Here is a 21,480-nt window from a genome sequence, read left to right as displayed (position 1 = left end):
GTGTCACTATTACATAGTGAAGGTTTTTCAGTCTATTGTATCACATATTGATATCATTATTTGTGAAAGTGCAGATAGTATTTAGCTTACTGTGCTATACATGTGGCATTTGGATTACCTGTAGTTCTCTCTAGATTATGACACAGCTCAGATGTAAAGTAATAGGTACATTTTCACAATAATGCAACTATAACACAAACCATGAAGTTTAATATAAAGCAGCTGTGATTGTAATTTATTATAGTTATTGCTGCCAGTTCTTTGCTTAGTACACAGACCCCTGTGTGCATACAATATATCTCAGTGTCCTCTACAGACAGAGATGATATGACCTTCACCGTGCAACACACTGAATAAATCAGTCTCCGGTGTCGATACCCACACTTAATTTTTATGAAAATGGATCCACGAAGAATCCATTATGCACAGCTGAGCTCTGTTTTGTCCAACAACATTACCTCTCCTGTCTCTACAGTTCAGTTCAATTCAATTTGTTTTGTTGGCACGGATGTCGTAATAAGCGCTGCCCTAGCGTCTTTAAAACTTAAAAACTGAATAAACGAGTACAAATAAATCGCAACAGCTTGGATTAAGAAAAATTGGATCACTTGGATAGACTAACCTCCTTGTCTCAACTACCATGTTTGCACTTGCATAATCAGGAATTTTTAATAAAAATGTGATATTAAAAAAGAAATCAGTCAACATCACTAGAACCAGAACACCCTCTGTCTCTCTTATAATCACACATACTCATTCTGTGTGAGGAAAACATACTAATCGCTTTTTTTCTCTTTTAAAGTGGAACAAATGCAGTCAGTAGAGAGGGATGGAGAGAAAAAAAACAGAGAGGGAGAGAGATGAAATTAACCCGTCAGCCTGGCAGCGACCAATTAATCACGCGGACTATGAATAAATAAAAGCACTAATTATTTAGCAGTGTTACAAATGAGAAACAACTGAGAGAGAAAACGCATAAAGGGGGAAAACAAGTGACAAAGTAGTGATTAAAGCAGAAATATTATCAGACATGTTAATTACAGACCCGGAGCACTGATCGCAGCACTGTTAATCAGCACCACTAATGAAACGGCAGGTTGTCGGTCGCACGCAGGTCTGTCGAGTAGTTGGACAACAACCTCTCAATTTTTTTCATTATTCAAAAGCCTGTTTTTGTGTGTCCTGTCAACATGCACATCACCTGCCCCCACAACACACACTGTAACCTGAAATCACTGCTATGTTTATGAATGAGGATCCCCCACCCCTACACCCCTGTGCTTACATGTGAGCCCCCCACACACACACACAGACACACACACAAATGGTGTGTATTAAGGTGATACTCCACCCACATTTGAAGTGTGTGTGTGTGTGTATGTCCTGGCGTCGTGGGTGTTGTGTGTACTCGGTAACGCTACTGATGCTTCCTGGCTCATGCGTACGTGTGTCTGAAGCTTCAAGCCAAGATGTAATGAGAGATAATGGAGTCTGGCTATATTTGTCTCCCATCTTTCACTTAACACTCTCACCTGCCTCTCCCTACCAAACCACGAGTTCTCCCCCACCATCCTCCGGCGCCCATTTCCTCCCGTCGCTCTGTCCTGGTTTGACATTATCGGACATACCCCCCCCCCTCTCTCTCTCTTGCACATACAGTATCTTCATAGTGTTGTTTGTCTATAGGCCCAGATCTCTAAAAGCATAACAGCACTGAGGAGTACCTACATTTTCAATCTTTTCTTTGTTTCTTCTTTTTAAAAAAAAAATGTTTTATCGTTTAACTCTTTCTTTCTCCCTCTCCATTTTTCTTTCAAGTTAAACACATTTCTGCTCAGCATGTTTCAATTGTAAGTACTGGCTCGACATGTAAGCCACAACTCAAGAGTACCATTAATATACGATTACATTGTGTTCACTGTTCCCTGCTGTTGTCTTAATGAGAAATAAATTCAACCAAATTAGAAACCACATCCTATACCAGAAGGCAATAATAAAGCCATCACTAATTTTTTAAGTGATGCTTCTGCTTATCTTAAGCTTTACTATCACTCGTATTTTTTAATTTTCTTGAACAGTTGTTTAACAGAAATGACATATTAATAGAGTTGTTAACACCTGAAAACACACCAATTGTACGATTTTAATGTCATCTTTAATGTAATCTTCCAAATTTTGTAATCTCCTTCATCTTATGCTCCATCGTTATTCGTTTGAAACTTTAATGAGCTTTATCCAGTCAGAAATTAAATCTTAAGTCATATTATACCTTAATAACAAAAAGGTCATTTGTCAGTATGATCAAAAACTAACTTTAGGCAACTAAAACCACTTGATTAACATTTTTCTGTGTGTGTCCCTCCAGGGTTTATGCAGTCCAGTCAGTTCACATCAGCATATGCATTAAAATATGAGATATGATTGGAGACTCATACTATAACATATTCTACACATGCTTCACACCTGAATCCACTCATAAACCTGCCTGCTCGCTGCGCAGTGTTCCTTTCATCCTCCGTCATCTCCTCTCCTCTCTTCTCCTGTTTTGACTTTCTTAAAGTATTCTCACCTCTTCAATTTGACTTTAGACAGAGGCACTTTCTGTACAGATTAATATGGATTAGTTTGCTCACAGTCGGCCTGTCGGTGTGTGTTACTCTACTGCTGTTTATTTCATAAGGGACGGCCAGATGGTCCATGTGTGAGTGTGTGTTAGTGTGGAAAAATGAGTGCTGTAGAGAATATTTCATCTGGGCAGTATTAAATGTATCCGTCATTTCTTAGACTCTGGCAAACAGCCCTCTTTCTGCCATTAATTCTCTTTCCCATTAACACTGTATTTTCACGATTCTTTAAATGGTGTATGTGTATGCGTTTTGATGTGTGTGTGTGTGTGTGTGTGTGTGTGTGCACCCATCTCTGCTGAGTCACTCAGCCAATAGCTGCGAGATGGAGAGTGTGGCTGTCAATGCCTTTTGCTAAATATGCTAATAGCCCAACACCTGTTGGTATAAGAGGAAAACGCACACCTCCCCAACAAGCACAAAGTCAGACACTTCCACACAACACACGACGAGAGGAAACAAACTGATTTTTTTTAAAGTTTCATTCGCGGCCGGTGAAAATGATGGATGCACAAAGTAAACTTACCTTTTTGTGTTTATGTCGTTCACTCGGGACAAGCAGCAGCAGTTTTTAGGCATCACTAAGTCAGAAACTGGCTCTAATCTCCACTCTTTTTTTGTTTCTTTCTTTCTTTGTCTCTCCAGTGATGGAGCCCATGACGGTGACGACGTCGGTGGTCGGACCGGACGAGTTCGACCGCAACGCCCCGCGGATCTGTGGTGTGTGCGGCGACAAGGCCACTGGCTTCCACTTCAACGCCATGACCTGCGAGGGCTGCAAGGGGTTCTTCAGGTTGGTGTCGGGCTGTGCATACTCATGTCAACTATTTTGTTGTCTCTGTGTATCGTTGGAGTCTGTGTGTTACTGCGTCAGGTGGTGGCATAATAGGAGGAGATGAGGTGTAATTATCAGCCTTTCCATGCGGAGAGGTGTTCTCAGTATGCAGTTCTAAATGCTTTAATTTGAGCATTCTGTGCTTTAGCAGTGATTTTTCTGCCAACCTTTCATTACTTTTCAAATTTCACCACTGTCTTAACTTACATTCAGTTACAAATAGTCAATTTTTGTTCAATTGTATTAGAAAAATTAGGCTTATTTTTGTTTAACTTTTTAGGCAGCATCTAATATGCCTTGAACTTGAATGTTTAAAAATACTTTGTGCAAAAGTCTTTTTGGTTTCACATAGATTTAAAACTGTAATGCACAGCTTATGAATAAATAGTCAACTAGTATTTTCTTACTTCCTAAAACATTGATGTATTCATGAGAAACATGTTTTTGTTTTATATTGCCAATATGAATACATGCAAATGTTTTAGTACACGGGCTGCTATGCCCCTGTTTAACATGTTACTTTTGCCTAACAGCAAATTAACATTCAGTGGAGTGTGCATGCATGTTCAATAAGCAATATCTCATGACTGGCTGTTGTATATTAAGGCTCAGGGGAAGTGTTTTTCTGACAATCCCCTTCACTGTGATATCACAATATACCTCGGCTAGTTATGACATAATAATGTATTGCTATTATAAGATGGTTACCAAATAGGGCAGTATAGAAATGATATAGACACTTCGGTCTGACCGACACTGGATTTTGGGGGCCGATACTGCTATTAGGGAGTAAAATAATTCCAATACTGATATATTGGCTGATAATATTACATACACATAATATAAACATAAACACTTTTTGTAGTGATCCCTCAAATGTAGTTATCAAACACTTGTGACCAAGATATGTAATGATGGTATGATATTTTACAGTTTAACAATAAACTTTATTGTATAAAATGACACTGTGCACTGAAACAGTAAACTTCACTGGGAATTTAATTAGCGGTGTTAAAAAATCAGCACATATCAGACAACATATTCACCGATACAGATATATCTGCAATAGGTCAATATCAGCCGACTGATATATCGGTCAGGTTCTAATACACGCAATCAAACTTTAATAACAGCTTTATTAAATGCCAATGACGAGAGACATTTACAAAAAAGCCTATAGTTTCTATGCACAGTTATTAAACTGCTAAACTAATGTTCAAGCTAGTCAGCTATCTAACCAGAGTTTATCATTCACATATATTTTACACACATGGAAAATCAGTCCCACGTCACAGTGATCATGTTGCAATATGTTTGCAATCACGTTAGGTGTATTTCTTTTGTTAGGAGATGGATCACTTGGTGTGGCGAGGATACTGCTCCACCTTCTCCGGACAGCAAGCTTCAGTCCCCAATGGTTCTGGAGAGAGCTCTTGCTTGTGGACATTATTCCTCTTTCTTACGGACATTATTCCTTTTTCTTATGGACATTATCTCTTTTGCTTTCGGATGTTATGTCTCTTGCTTTCGGACGTTATCCCTCTTGCTTTCAGACGTTATCCCTCTTGCTTTCGGACGTTATCTCTCTTTCTTTCGGACATCGTGTCTTTTGCTTACGGACATTATCCCTTTTGCTTTCAGATGTTATCTCTCTTATTTACGGACATAGTCTCTCTTGCTTTCGGACATTATCCCTTTTTCTTACGTACATTATCCCTCTTTCTTACGGACATTATCCCTCTTTCTTATGGACATTATCTCTCTTGTTTACAGACATTATCTTTCTTGTTTTTCGGACATTATCTCTCATGCTTACAGACATTATCTTTCTTGTTTTCGGACATTATCTCTCATGCTTACAGGCATTATCTCTCTTGCTTTTGGACGTTGTCTCTCTTGCTTTTGGACATTATCTCTCTTTCTTACGGACATTATCTCTCTTTCTTACGGACATTATCTGTCTTGCTTACAGGCTGTATCTCTCTTTCTGCTTATGGACACTATCTCCCTTGCTTGGAGATCCACATCCGAATGCTTTTGTGTCATGGTGCTGTGGAGTCGCTGGTTGGTGAAGCTCCACGTCGTTCCTGCTCGCTTACAGATTACTGGCAACATTTTAACAGCAGCCATGGAGTGTTTGTTGAAATTAAGAAATTAAACGTTATAGCTCTAGAATCATTACACCAAGGCTATCAACCAATCAGACTGTGAGATTTTAACTACTTGTTTTAGAGATGTTAGTATACACTGGGGTCACGGTTATAAAACAGTATGTTCTCTACATGAAGATGCTTGCAATGTTTTCAGAACAATATCCATTATTCAGTGGTGTTCATAATACTTCTGGTTTTTCTTTTCCTTCTTTGCTCACAGGATTTGTCCATTGGATTCACTGATGAAATATTGAAATACATTTTTATCCCATCAGCTAAAGGGAGAGGAATAAAGACATCACATTGTGTATTCATTTCATCTCAACTGCTTCACATTGAAGTGGATAAAATGTGTGGTTACAATGCATCTGGATGTTTAAATTCTTGTATCTGAATTTTTGTTAACATCCCTTTAATGTGCCACAGGAAAGAAACAGGAAAAGCCACCTCCTTCTGTCCTTGCAATATATTTTAACCACCTCCAGAAATGAATCTAAACAGTGTTCATTTTTTCACTCCTGCAGACGCAGTATGAAGCGTAAAGCCTCCTTCACCTGCCCATTTAACGGAAGCTGCACCATCACCAAGGACAACCGGCGTCACTGCCAGGCCTGTCGTCTCAAACGCTGCATCGACATCGGCATGATGAAAGAGTGTGAGTTGACCTTACTGACCTCTGATATTGCACAGAAGCAATGTACCAGCAAGCAAACACAGAGAAAATATATGAAGAGTGGCAAAACCTAAGCTATGATTTGTATTTCATTTCCATGGATCATGAAGCAAAAACAGTAAATAACCCTGGTTTTGCTTTGTGTGTGTGCATGTGTGTTGTGTCTGTATGGGGTTCTTGCATCCAAGGCAATTAACGCATGTGTATATATAATTAACTGTAATATAGTTTGAGAAGGTAACATAGGTTTAGCTGCAAATATCTTGAGTTTCATCAGTGTGTTGATGTATTTTCTTCACTTTTCTGATCTTATAATGTAAGCAGTTGGTAGCTGTGCTTTAACAGTGTTCTGACAAAAAAAATGAGCTTGAACCCTGCTAATAAGATCATTTAATTTATTTTCAATGCAGTTTCATTTTGAGTTTTCTGAAGCAAGTGACTGTACCTGAGATGAATCTAGTACTGTCTAACTCATATCACATGATGATAAAAACAATTCTTGAAACGGAAAACAAATTCTTTAAATTCACATCTTAATGTCTTTGTGGAGGCTTTAATATACACAAACGTTTAGCAACTCATTTTCATTTTAAAACAGAGTGTCTGATCAAGAATAAGAATATTATAAAATTGACATAGATAAGACTAAAGGTAGACACTGAGGATGATATTAATGCAGGATGTAAAATTGTTGCATCCTCTCGATTTCCCTTTGATGTAATATTAATTTATGCAGCCGATGTAGAGCAGCTGCGTCTGATGCTGCTTCAGGAAATTGGTTAAGCTTGAAAAGCACAGCTAATAATGAATTTAGTACAGTTAACTACCTCTTTTAATTCTTATTTTTTTGTACTCAAAAGGTATTTTAGGTAATGCAAAATTTCAACCTGTTCTTGTGTTTACATGCAAAGGCAACGAGAGGAAGGCAGCTCACAGTGCAGAAGGAAACATATCTGTAGCTGGTGTTATAGCAGCATATTTAATGAGCGTGTAGAGGCTGGCTCACCTAGGGGGCTTTTTCTTTTTTCTTTTTATATATTTCTGGCATTTCAGCTTCCAATTAGGACAGCAAAGTTAAAAAAAAAATCTTCCAATGTTATTCAGTATTTAAATTGATGCAATACTCAAAAGCAACCCAAAATATCATTCCAGTGTCTCTGGAGTCTCATTTAAGTACTGTATTGTAAGTACATTCAGATAATAATATTCTATTGCAAGTTACTTTACTAGTTGCATAGAACTGTTTAATTGATGCTCTTTATTAGGCTGTCATCGTCATTATTACAATTGTATATATAATTGATTACATGATCTTTTTTCCAGTGATCTGTGTGAGTACAGAATGCTCCATAAATTCTCAATAAGTTCTCATTCATGATATTAGATTTGATGTCTCCCTATTGCAAATGCACCCCTGTGTATTCCTGAGCAGCATTTATCTAATCGCACCAATGCTGATTTACTGGTGATCGAGACATGGAAGCATCCAAGATACTACAGTCAGTTCTTATGGTAATATGAGTGAAATTTCCCATCTAACAAATCTATCGGGTGAATAAAGAAAAGGTGCTTATTCTTAATGATGACTACATCATAGCATAAGCTATTTAAAGGGAGGTGAAACCACCTGACGTGGACGTTGCGATCACCAGCCAATCAGGATTTGCGTAATGAGATAAATGCTTCCGAGTAGGGGTGCAACGGTGGGGTGCAATTCAGTATGTTTTGTTAAATTGTTGGCTAAATGGCTAGTGAATGTTCAAAATTTACCAGCCATTTAGTAGGTTACCATTGTTTTTTTTGCCTGGTGATCGACAAGCCACTTACATATTTGACCAGAATTTGGCTTGTGGCTGCTGCTAATTTTGTACCCTGCCTTCTTCTTAAAGAATATCTAAAATAATCTAAAAGAAACTAACCTAAAGCTCTGTAACATTTAGATGTAGGAACTGCCTGGAGAAATTAGCATCAAGTTGGCTGCTGCTGACAGTAAACTGGTTTCCTGCTTGCATAGCATTTAATCAAATATTTAACAACATTCAGAAGGAACTGCAGCCAATAGAATCAGTGTCAGGGTGTACATTTATCTGATTTGCAACAAGGAGACAGACAATGATGAATATGCATAGGGAAGGTTGAACCATATGGCAAACTGAGGCTTGGTTCAAATAGATGCTGCAAATAATCGGCAGTGTGCTTAATCCTGCCTTTATTCTGGAAGATGGCTATATTAACACTGCAGTTTAGATTAGTTCATTGAAAACATTGGGTTGAAATTGCGTAATATATTTGAAAGGATGTTTGACAATCCTTTTCTCTTAATCCTGTTGGTTATGCATGTAGTACCAGGGTGTAATGCAAGTAGAAAGGCCTCTGAAGGGAGAATGAGACATCATCTCACCCTTTGTTAATGCAAAATGACACGTTGTCACAACTGGTTCATGATAACCAAAATCGATGGGGGAACTTTCTTTTGTATGTTGACAAATCACATTATCCAGTAGTTATTACATCAGCGGCCCTGCACGCCTCTTATTTCATTGTAAAATATAGAAGAAGTACCACTTTTCTCTCATAGCTGGATTGCAAGTCAATTTTCTGCAAACTCACCCAGCAGTAGGAGCACTGCATCCACAGAGCCATGTCAAGCTTTAGATGATGAGAGGGAGAGAGGGAGAGGGAGAGGGAGAGGGAGAGGGAGAGGGAGAGGGAGAGGGAGGGAGGGAGAGAGGGAGAGAGGGAGGGAGGGAGGGAGGGAGGGAGAGAGGGAGAGAGGGAGAGAGGGAGAGAGGGAGAGAGAGAGAGGGAGAGAGAGAGAGAGAGAGAGAGAGAGAGAGAGAGAGAGAGAGAGAGAGAGAGAGAGAGAGAGAGAGAGAGAGAGAGAGAGAGAGAGAGAGAGAGAGAGAGAGAGAGAGAGAGAGAGAGAGAGAGAGAGAGAGAGAGAGAGAGAGAGAGAGAGAGAGGAGCCGGGGGGGTTAAAATCCTTTTCAACAATAGCTCTCTGTCTTCAAAGAGACACACAATGGTCTGGCCCACATTTCATTCATAAATAGACTGTGTGTGTGTTTGTGTGAAACAGAGATGATGAAGGGCAGGGTCCAGCCTGACAACAACCAAGTTAACCAGAGATAGCCACATGACATGCTGGAGTGTCTGTACTTCACTGAGAGAAGATGAGCAAAAAACAAGCTGGAGGAGTAAGATTCTTATCAGTGTAAAGTGGTTTGTTGGAGTATCACAGCTGCCTAATATTTCTTCTATGCGTTTGTGTATTTTGTACTGCTTATACAAAATCTGAGCCTTTTCTATGATAGTAAACTTAAAATAAACAATGCCGCATCGATGCTCTCTGTCAGTCCGAGCTGAGAAGAAACAGCAGAATGATACATAGGCTAATTAACACTTGACATCAAAAGCATAATTCATTTTAACTCCTGTCATAGTCATCTGAAGGCAGCAGTTACTACATGTGTTTGGTGTCTTAATTTGAGTGAAAAAGTTGTTATGGGCAACATATCCACTCTGGTTACATCCATTTAATATTGTGCCACATACACATGGCAGTTTTAAAATAACCCAGGCGTACTTCTGCGCTCTTGTTTGCATTAAACTGGTTGTTTACATCCCGGTACTCTAAACAGCTTCGGTTTATGTAGAACTTGTCACTTTTGGAGACAGTGGATGCATGCAGACTCCTCCTAGTAAAAGCACCATGTAGAGTAAAGGAAATCAATCAGACTATTTAAGAAATTTGCTGTTATGGTTGAGGTGATGCTGGCACACTTAAGCACTAGATACAGCATCGCCCTGATATAAAGTGTCTTAAAGATGTAATCCTTTTACTTTCATCCATAATTTCATTAAATATACGCGTTCCCTTCAGCCAGCAGTGTGTTTACTTCGAAAACAACTTGAGAATGTAAAATCAAACACAGCGCCTCATTACATCTGCATGCAGCTGTTAAACACACAGTCTTAATGAACTGGAAAATACAGAAGAATTACAGCTATAGTGAGGCTCACTGCTTCTAAGAGTCTATAGAAGTAGCTCATATTCTCAAACTACATTAAACTGTACTGAATGGATGATGAATTTTCAAATATGTCCATATGTTACATATCAGACAACTTTAAATACAAAGAATGAAAAAAAAAAATAGACCACTTGAAAAACAAATTTTATTTCTAAAATGTTTTATTTTGTTGTACAATGTTAACTGCAAATGTTGTACAATGTTTTAATCAATTCATCAATCCAACTTTATTTATATAGCACCTTTTCAGACAGGTTAATGTGCTGATAATGAGACAGAACAAGTGTAGACTGAGGACAACATAAAGAAAAGGAAACAACAAATTACAAAGAAAATGAGAAAGAGAACATAAGAAAGTCACCAGTCACAAAAGTACTAAAAGTAACTTCCTTTCACTCTACAGACGTGATGTTGTGCAATTGCTCATGACCTGACCCAGTTTACATTCTTTTTCTCCTATGAAAAATAAATAAATAAAGTTCAGGTTAAGTAGGTCATGGTTGAACCAGGAAAAAACCTGTGTATCCATGTCACTGTGTCGTGTGTGTGCATCCTCGATTTGTTCTGTGAGCCAGTTTGATCATTATTTGAGCTAATGTGCTCAAGGGCCAGGATAAAGGTGTAGCAGTGAGTGGAGAATTGAAAGCCTCACAATAATAGCAGTGGATCACATACATACAAGCATGTGATATTGATAAAGCAGACACTTGGATGTATGCTGCTGTTGTTGTCTGGGTTTATCATTGGGGAGTCTGCCTTTTGGTCATGTGACCTGTTTAAGTTGCTCATATGACAAACTACTGACAAGGATCCCAACAGTCCCTTATTTGTGTGTATAATAACAGTCAGTCCTTGACTGTATCCTGAAGTAATGTACATTCTAATTCAATTGCAGTACAGTATGTTTTGACACTTGTTGCAGACATGTCCACTATTACATATTTCTCAGGATAACTTTTGAAACAACTTTTTATTTTTTTAAGTCAAAGCTCTAGCATCACTTATACAGAACATCTTAATTGTTATTGTTAGACCAACACATTACTAACAGCATTTAAATAGAGTAGTTAAAAAGCAGGAACAAGGTGGAGGTGTGCCCGAAACTTCTACTCTGAAACTACTTAAAAATAATTAGAATGAGATTTATGTTCTCGTTACTCAATGGCTTCTTGAAAGAGAGTTTAATTATTTTTTAATTACAATTTCCTAATGTGCAGTTGATGAGGGTAAACAATAAAAAATCAATAGCTATTAGTAGTAGTGTTCATGAATGCATCACAGAGTATTAATTACAATTGAGGCATTCTGTATGTTTGTGTTTGACTCTCCTTATGCTGTCCTGTCTTTAGATTTGCAGCATAATCTAAGCTTCATAAGTGTTCCTATTAGAGGTGTGTGTGTGTGTGTGTCTCCTCTGTGAGCAGTGCCAGCTGAGTGCAGAGTAAACACCCCTGCTGTCCTTGTTTGAGGTTAAAGAGAAGCCAGGAGAATACCCCTTATATGTGTGTGTGTTGTGAGTGTATTTGCATGCCTGCCATGTTTGTATGTTTGTACAGGCGTGTAACTAACAGGATTAGAATCACAGGACGGGTTTATGAAACGTTTTGCCTTCAGACCATTGAATTCCCGTACTCGGTGTCTGTCGGTGGCAAAGCTTCTCCCGCGGAGCTGCCCTCCACTTGCCTCCCTCATTCGTATTCTCCATTCTCTCTCTTTCTCCAGTCTTTTGTATTCTGCCTCTCTAACAACCTTTTTACACCTGATTACCATAAGTGCCAGATGTTCAAATTGTAGTCGGGACAGACTAAAATCACATTAGAGGTAGGTGAAACAAAGCTTTTTTAGCAGGAAACCAATCGCAAATGAGGAAAGGATCCTGATGTATTCATTCATAAGAAGCAGGTGCGTTACTGGTTAAATTACAGAGTAGATACAATCTAGTGTCACCTAATGTTTACACACCCCACGTCTGCCTGGCAGCAATACAACACTTCCATCGTGATCTGTTGATAAGCCATTTTGCATCACACTCAGCTATGTGGGTGCCCTGACACGTGGTTGAACCTTAAAATTTACTTCTGGAAGATCACACCTCCGGGGCAATAGTGGAGAAATATTTGGCCACGCACCAAACCCAGCTTGACATCTATCACACACAAATCTGAGCGTCTCATGTATTTAGCTGGTTGGCCGACCGGTTAATGAGTAAGCCCGCTGTGAAACTTGAGGGGGGCCCTCTGTAACTTTCCCTCTTTGCCAGCGACTCTCTGGCACTACCGGTGCTGACCGAACTCTTTTTTTTTTTTTTATCAACACCCTCTCACCACCTCTCACTGTTTCTCCTGTTTCTTTTCTTTCATTACTCTTCTCTGCCGTGCAGGAGCACCACATCACCACATCCAAAACAGCAAACTCTCTTTTTCGGTGAACTACTCAGCGTCTGCCAAACGCTGTGGGGTCGTCAAGATGTTCCTTTGATGGTCTCTTGTGTGTGTGTGCCTTAATGATGCCATCCAAGGGCTCTAACTTGGCTGGAGGCTGACTGGTTCAATCATGTCCCCAGCCTTAGAATAGTCGCTTTGACGCCCCGTGCCAAACTTTGACCAAACTGCGCCTATTCATGATTGGGTTTTTTCGTGCCACATACTTGGATGTCCTCACCGCAAGGAGTGGTTCTAGGCAGTCCGCTCCTGGCATCGGGGACTGGATGGACATTGGAGAGCGGCCAAAGCCTAATTAATGACGGTGGGGTTAAAGGAGATGAAAGCCAAGCAAATCCTTTTGGTTAGCTAAGCAGTCCGATTCATTCAGCTGCCTTTTTAAGCCTGTGTAGCCAAACTCTTGTTGTTGTTGTTGTTGTTTTTTGTTTGCCTGCATCACCACATCATGCGGTTATGTAACGCCACTTCTGTGGTTGCAATCCAGGGTGCAATCACTGCAAATCTACTTTAAATATAGTTGTTTACAGCTTACGGCCTCCAGGAAAACAACCAGTGTTTAGTATGAAGAGCATGATCTGAGCACTATTATTTATTCATCCACGTTAACTCATCTGTCTATTTAAATTAGCAGTTTGGTTTATTTATTCCTTTTAGTTCAAATGCGGTATGTGCTGACCGTTACACACACAAAAAACCTGGCTACGTAGACGTTGCTTGCGACCTGATGACATATTTTATTTACAGGCTAGGCGCACTTGGAGGTCTCAGGTAAACCACAATTTGCTGTTTAAGCTATTATAACTTCATAAAAACAGCTAATTGAGAGCAGGCTATTCAGAATATGAAAAAGTAATAGTGTAAGGACATAAGAGAGCACTTAGACTGCATGAGCAAGGTCTCTATCTCTGTAAAAATGGTACACCCAGACCCATAAACCCTAAACAAATAGCATCATTTTATGAAGCTAAATTTAATGTCTATAAAATATGAATAGTTAGACAGTTTTCCCATCGTATCCGCATGCTTTGTGACCTCATGGCTCGGGGCCTGTCTCTTTTTGGCAACCGCGGTCTGTCTGGCAGTCTTGCCGTCTGTCAGTCGAGGTCTGCACAGTCGAGCGCTTCACGGGTAATCGGTCACTGTGGCAGAGTCAAAAACGATAATACGGGCCGAGGCATTCAGGGGTCAGCGCTTTACTCCAGCAGCGACTATGGGGCGAGCGACAGAGCCGGGCTCTAGACCTGCATGACAAGAATAACTGTAAATAACCAGTGAAGTAGTTAATTGTCTGTAATGTTTTTGAATTGGGCAATTTCTTTGTTCCCTTTGTGTGCACTATTATAAGAGTGCCACATTCTGAAGATGAAAAGCCACGTGTAATTAATGCGTTGCGGTCATGATGTGAAATATGTAGCACATTTTTTATTTAAAAAAAATAATAATTTGGTTTCAGTTGTAAGTATTTGCTCTAAAAATATTCACTTCTGTTTGACTGGTGTGTTATTATCTCTATTCTCTGTATAATTTGTCTGTGTGTGCTGGGAAGCTCGCAGTGTGTTCCTATTGTTGTCAGCAGGGTAATGCTGATGACATAACACACTCACTGCTTCTCTCATGCTCTGTAGTATATAGTAAACAAACACACCTGAATATGGTATACTGCATGCATAACTAACTACTGCACACGTATGTGAAATGTTCACATACAGTGTATGTCAGTGGATGTGTTTATTCATAACCACACAGTGAACATTTGTTCAGCATTTTTTCATGATCTTAAGTTTCCTGTTTCACACCTTTCACTCTGCAGCACATATTGAGATATTAGTCCTTCAACCTTTCTTAACCTTTGCTGAGTGATGTCTAACTTTAAAGAGAAAAATATTGTGTGTTCTCATGCTTAACTGAATTAAAATGCATACAAAAAACAAAGATGTAATAGCTGCTTGACTGTTGAAAGTGGCCTCTCTACATCAGCTGCTCAGTGAAGGTTTGGGTAGATCTCAGAGGGCTCTGAGATACCAGCTACTGAAGCCTTCTTCCAAAGAGTCGGCCTGAACTATGAGTTAGAATTAAAATTTTAAAAAGCCAATAGACTGAGGTACTGTAGCCAACGTGTGAGTGCTTCTGCTCGAGTCGTTCACGCGTGACACCCCAACACAGCCCTTCCAGAACTACTCGGTGCATAAGAGTGCCTTATTTATCGCTCGGCTGCAGTCATTCTGTCATCCACACTGTGTTTTGACTGCAGGGTTCTGCTTTGTTATTTGCAGCAACGTGCTCATAGTGATGTGTGAAGCTATAGGAGTGATTGACAGTACCTTCAGGATAAACTTCACAATTCCAGCATTTTGATATGAAGGCAGTGGTAGCAAAGCCAAGTCAGGTTAGCTAAAGTTGCAAAAAATTGACATTGTAACTGTTTTTTAAAAAAGTCAGCAGGGTAGCAGAACATATCAGCAAGTACTTGAATATAATTGATGTAAATCTGTTACGATCTGCGATGAATAATGAGTGTAAGGAATATTAAAACCATGAAGCACTGTGATGCACCAGGACATGTGGGACACGCAGCAGGCAAACCCAACAATTCCCAAAAGATCCACCCGTGTCATCCAACCTAAGAGAGTCACTATAAACAGTGTGTCTAATCCATTCCACAGTCTCCCCCACTCCTCCATGCAGTCATGAATAAAGCAAAAGGCACTTAAACATCCAACACCCGCTGCATCAGCTGTGTGAAAGGGCAGCAGACATGACAGGTCTTTTTCTGTGTGCCAGCCTGAGGAAATGTATGTTTCATGTAACCCAGGATGGAAATATTTGTAGCTTAAATTACAGCTCCTTTAACTAGTTTTGAAAAGCAAACTTAGTTTAATTGCTGACTAGTAGCACTTTTTTACTCTCCATGTGTCACAGTTAAATTCACAATTCAACCTCAATCTGGATCATTATTGCTGTGATCTTAAACAGTTCAGGCAATACTTTTGGGACATAAAAATCCTCTTAAATTATATCTCTTTTTAAAATGTCTTGATGCATATATAGTTATTTTTTTAAAGATTACATACAGGCTTTTATTTTGATGATTAGGCAGTATTGGTTTCCACACTTTCAGGCATACACACACAGTTGTTTCAGTTTCATAGAAAAGTTTTATTTATGACCTGCTAACACACTTAAAGCTCCTCCGGTGTCACTTTGGTTGAAAATGATATCCTGTGTACCAACATTGTAATGCAGATGGTACAAAAGAGAGTTTGGTGTCACTAGGCTATCTGACAACGTTTGTGTGTCTCTGTGTGTATGTGTGTGTCTGTGTGAAGCTGTTAGAGTTAGAAACGGTGAGAAGAGCCCAGATCAATTACAATCGAGTGATACTTGCTGATAATGGAGTTACCGCTTGATTAAATCCAAGACTCGTTTGCAACTATCGTGTCCGTGGCTCTTTTTCTTTTAGATGGATTCGAACTAGGAAAAATTCTCAATCCACAATCCAGATTTTCACTGTTTGACTGACAGTGACGATTAAAGAGTTTATGCATGTGGTTTGTTGTGTTGATTGAAAACATAAATGATGATTTCCTTGTGTTTGTATCTTTCATCTTTTCATCAGTTTCTGTTAGTATTTGTGAATGTTTATTCCTGACAGATATTTTGATAAATTGTCTCTTTTGTTCTGTATTCCAGTCATCCTGACAGATGAGGAAGTTCAGAGAAAGAAAGAAATGATATTGAAGAGGAAGGAGGAGGAGGCAGCCAGGGAGGCGATGAGGCCGCGGCTGAATGATGAGCAGGCTCGCATCATCTCCAGCCTGGTGGAAGCTCACCACAAGACCTACGATGCCTCCTATTCTGACTTCTCCCGCTTCAGGGTTAGTCCACTACAAAGTTTCTTTTTTTTTTTAACCAAATCCACACTCTCATTATCATTGGCACAGAATCACTTTGTTCTTTGTTAAGAATATGGGTGGAGCAGGTTTTGATGTTTAGGTGGGGAGGTGGCGGGGTGGGTATGATATCAAGCAATAGTGCTAAATTTTCCAGTAAAAATCTGATGGGTTTCTGTGTCCTAAACAACTGGTGTTTAACCAAAAAACGTAATAATAGGATGAGGATAACATCTGCTCTGGTTTACCACAACACCATTCTCTCTTTTAGTTTGTACCCATGACCGTAATTGGCCGAAGTAGACTACAATTACAGCTCGAACACCATAAAAGGCTTCAATATGCTCTGTGGTGTAGTATCTTCTTGTATCTTCATGTCAGTTAACGCTAGAACAGCCAGGGGGCTCTATATAACTAAAACCACCAATTGTTAAAATTAACTCATTCACCTGGCTACTGCATTTCTATTGCTTTGAATATAATCTAAGTATCTTATCTAATTGCTTTCATGGCCGTCGGTATAAATAAGGGTAAAATTACACTGAAAATGGGTGTTACAAGTAAGTAAATGCATAATTGGGTGATGTGAGATCAACATAAAACGACATTCATCACATAATGAGATGACTCATGTTATTTAAATTACCAAAGTAGCCTAAATGGACAATAATGAGCCCTAATAAGAATAAACAACCACTGCACTTATGTGTGATTTAATGTTGCAACAAAATTAAGAAAGACAACCGCACAATTTCACCTCATCAATTATTTATTTAGGCATATAAGCTTTTTTTTATTTTATTTTTTTTATTTACATCATAACAAACATCATAAACAAATATATATTTCTCTTTTGGTTCCATCCATAAAAACAGATAAAAGCAAATGGGCAAATTCAGCTGAATAGCCTGTAAAGAATAAACGGAAAAACTAAAATAAATGAATCATCAATTAACTATCAATAGGTTTTACACATAATTAATGTTTGTATAGAGGTTAAATCTTCTTCATTAGAACACGTGTCCTTCAAACACACAGCTTTCCTACACTTCAGGTATCCTCCTCCTCTCTTTTTTATAATTTATTATGACTTGACGTAGCTTTCAGATTACACACTCCAAATAATGCTGTTACCTAGCAACTTAGTTTAAACGTGAGCTGTGTGAAAATAAATGCATTTCATATACAGGTAAATTTGAAAAATTTAATAAAATCTGGATTCACCTTCAATATTTTTAACGGGGTGCTACACAACATTATTTTAGGAAAAGTCAAAAACCGAGGAACATGAATACATAATAATGCAGCTACAATTTATACATTAAAAAACACCCAAAAAAATGCCATGTGTTAATTTTTATTCCGATCACATGAGTTATACATATACATCCTGCTAGAATTGGTGGTGACAGCCAGATTTATGAATGGGTGGTATTTGAACATATGTGTAGTGCGTTTGTGGGGAAGTGCTGGAACTTCACTGAGTATGTACAAGTAATGAGAGTCAGCACCACGCCTTTTGATCTTGAGATAGCTGTAAATAATGTCTGCAACCACAGTCATATTTACTTCAGACCAACACGTCAGCTACCACCGCCTGTGTGTGTGTTTTCAATATACTCGACACCAGTAACACGAGTCACCAAAGGCATTTAACCACCAGCCAGAGGCGTCGTATTTTCTCCCTTCATGTCACGAACCTGATACTTTTAGACGGCGCTCCTCTCAAACGGCCACAACAATCGGGTCGTCCAACGAATGAGACGGAGGATACAGATTGGAATGAAACGTTTCTCCCTCTCTCTCTCTCTCTCTCTCTCTCTCTCTCTCTCCTTGATTTATTGGTGTCAAGTGGGATTTCTAGCACACACTGTGCAGACAGCCACAACCACACTCAAAAAACAGCTTTTTTTTTTTTTTTCTTTCCCCCTCGGATATTGAGTTGTGGCTGTCATTCTGAACTGAATGAGAACCTTTTTTAAAATTAACAAGTCAATTAGTCCTTAAAAAAACAAGCTTTGGAAATGATCAGCAATGATTGTCTATAAGATAAATAACATGGATGCAGACTTAATAAGGTCATAGAGGACATTAAAAACAATGATGTCATAGCTTTTGAGAAAACTTAACATTAATCTTTGTGCAAACATACAAATAAACCAGCACACTTTAGGATTAGAGAGTTTATTTGACTTTTCTAGAAGGTTCCAAGTGTTTAACCAGCGCTTTTGTGCACTTCATCAGGTTTGCTGAAAACCTTTATGTAGCCTACTAAAAAAAGTAAGAGATGTTCTTAATCCTAGAGCCTTGTTTCACAAGGCCGGGTCACTGAGTAAAAACCCAGAACCCACTCAAAGAAAAAATTAAAGTAATAAAGACCAGTTCCAGGTTTTACTCAGCAGTGATTTCCAGGTAATTTCCTAACTCTGCTTGGTGAAACAGTCCCCCCGGTGTGTGGTGATTATTTGCACTTGTACATTATTTGATTCTTCACCAGGAGGCACCACGGAGGAACCCAGCAGTGCACAGAGTTGTGAATGTACTACAGGGAGGAGGATATTAATGTCTGATTTTGTGTGTGTGTGTGTGTGTGTGTGTGTGTGTGTGTGTGTGTGTGTGTGTGTGTGTGTGTGTGTGTGTGTGTGTGTGTGTGTGTGTGTGTGTGTGTGTGTGTGTGTGTGTGTGTGTGTGTGTGTGTGTGTGTGTGTGTGTGTGTGTGTGTGTGTGTGTGTGTGTGTGTGTGTGTGTGTGTGTGTGTGTGTGTGTGTGTGTGTGTACAGCCTCCAGTGCGTGAAGGCCCAGTAACACGCAGTGCCAGCAGAGCTGCCTCCCTTCACTCTTTGTCTGATGCCTCCTCTGACTCATTCAACCACTCACCTGGTGAGATACACAAACACAAGACTCTTCTCCTCCCATCCTTGTTCCTTTTCAGGCATTGAGCTTGACTTTACAAAGGATATAGCCTTGAAGAGAGCTATTCAATTTAAACACACTAACAAAAATAAGCCGTAACTCTACGCTCACTATCTGCCTCTGTTGTCATTTTAGCGTATCAGTTGAAAACCCATTCAACACTCACACATATACAACCACTACTCTTTACCCTGCAAGGCTCCTCGATTCAGAAACATTCACACACGCATGTATAATTGTTGAACCTATGACATAAAATGCATTGCTTTTCCATACTGTTTTTTATTGCTAAGATATATGTGTATTTATCTTTTGCATGTCCTTGTTGCTGCTCGTTGTTACTATTAAAAAAAAATATATATTGTGCCATGGTGAGGAGAGAGATGAGTAAGAAAGAGTAATAGAAAAAAGCTTTTGTGCCTTTCTATAAAAAGCTTTTCAATGTGGAGCAATATCCTCATGTCTTCAAGAGTTGAGAGAGAAAATGTCTTTTGAATGTCTTCTAGCTATTACTCTTTTTATTTTAGAACAATTTAAACAGGATTATGCAAACAATGACCTCTCGCAGCCAGTTCAGGGCTGCCTGCGAGAGGCCCGTTAACCTTTCACCGGCTCTTTGCTATTTCCGTACGTTTAAATGCATCCTTGTAATCACTTCCTTACTCTGCCCCTCCCCTCTGCTTGTTTTTCTCCCCTGTCCTTGTCTTGTCTCCTTAATCCCCTCGTCAAACAGAGTCGGTGGACACCAAGATGAACTTCAGCAACCTGTTAATGATGTACCAGGACGGCGCTAGTAGTCCAGACTCCAGTGAGGAGGACCAAAAGCTTTCCATGCTGCCCCACCTGGCTGACTTGGTTTCCTACAGCATTCAGAAAGTCATAGGCTTTGCCAAGATGATCCCTGGCTTCAGGTACAAATAAGATACACTGCAATAATAGTCAAGTATAGGTAGGGTTTGGGCTATCAGGACAGGGGGGCAGCATGTTTCTAAAATGTGAGGAATTGCTGATATTTTTTTACTTAGATATTTAAATAGCTTGTTCTGTCTCAACCAACAGCTCAGAACTAAAATGTAGTCATACATCAATACATATCAACCAATCAAACTTTATTTATATAGCACTTTTCATTACAGGTTAATATAGTTCAAAGTGCTTCATAGTGGATTGACAAGCGGATAATAAGACGGAACAATTGTAGACCAACATAAAGAAAAGGAAGAGGAGAAAAAAAGAACAATTTGAAAACGACACACACATAAGAAATAAAGAATGATGAAGAACATTTTAAAAAATAAAATAGATGAGAGAAAAAAGAAAAAAAGGGGGGAATAAGAGAAAACATTTAAGAATAGCTGAACTAAAAGTAGGTTAAAATAAGAGAAAAAGACAAAACAAAAGTAAAATGAAATAATAAACAAAGTTTAATAAAAGCTAGACTAAATACTAGGTTAAAGAGATTAAAAAAGACTAAATAAAATCTATAAGAAGATTTTTTTAAATACAGAATGATAATGATAATAATAAAATAACAAAATAAAGTAGCACAAAATTTTAAAACATCAAAACAAATACAATAAAAAAGACTATAAACCGTTATGTCATGTTTAACTCTTGTCATTTTGGTGATGGACATTTTTCACAAATTTCTTACATTTTACCGACAAAAGGATTGCTCCATTAGTCAAGAGTATATTTTGCAGATTGATGGATAAGGAAAGTATAATAATTGTTAGTTCCAAATTTAATGTAATGAATAGTTTTAATGGTCTGCTGCTAGTGTACTTATAGACATACAGCAGACTACTTAGACTGACTCGTACCTATAGGTCAGTGGAAAGACCTTTGATTCCCTTGGAAGAGCTGCAATATATGTTATATTCCTCTAGTGTCATAACTAATATTGTAGCCATGTTG

General features: G+C 38.8%; 1 protein-coding gene across 2 annotated transcripts in view; it reads left to right on the top strand.

Annotated features, from left to right (window-relative positions):
• Window positions 1-21,480, top strand: part of LOC133988239 (vitamin D3 receptor A) — a 78,629-nt gene that overhangs the window by 46,347 nt on the left and 10,802 nt on the right. For both annotated transcript variants that reach the window (XM_062427814.1, XM_062427815.1), the window contains 5 exons: window positions 3,270-3,417; window positions 6,137-6,267; window positions 16,451-16,635; window positions 19,431-19,530; window positions 20,297-20,474. In XM_062427814.1, the coding sequence (XP_062283798.1) occupies window positions 3,272-3,417; window positions 6,137-6,267; window positions 16,451-16,635; window positions 19,431-19,530; window positions 20,297-20,474 (740 nt within the window). In that variant the 5' untranslated portion in view covers window positions 3,270-3,271. The remainder of the gene's footprint in view (window positions 1-3,269; window positions 3,418-6,136; window positions 6,268-16,450; window positions 16,636-19,430; window positions 19,531-20,296; window positions 20,475-21,480) is intronic.

This window comes from Scomber scombrus, chromosome 10 (assembly GCF_963691925.1).
Source record: "Scomber scombrus chromosome 10, fScoSco1.1, whole genome shotgun sequence".
Classification (NCBI taxonomy): Eukaryota; Metazoa; Chordata; class Actinopteri; order Scombriformes; family Scombridae; genus Scomber; species Scomber scombrus.
This window is presented reverse-complemented; position numbering and strand designations above follow the sequence as displayed.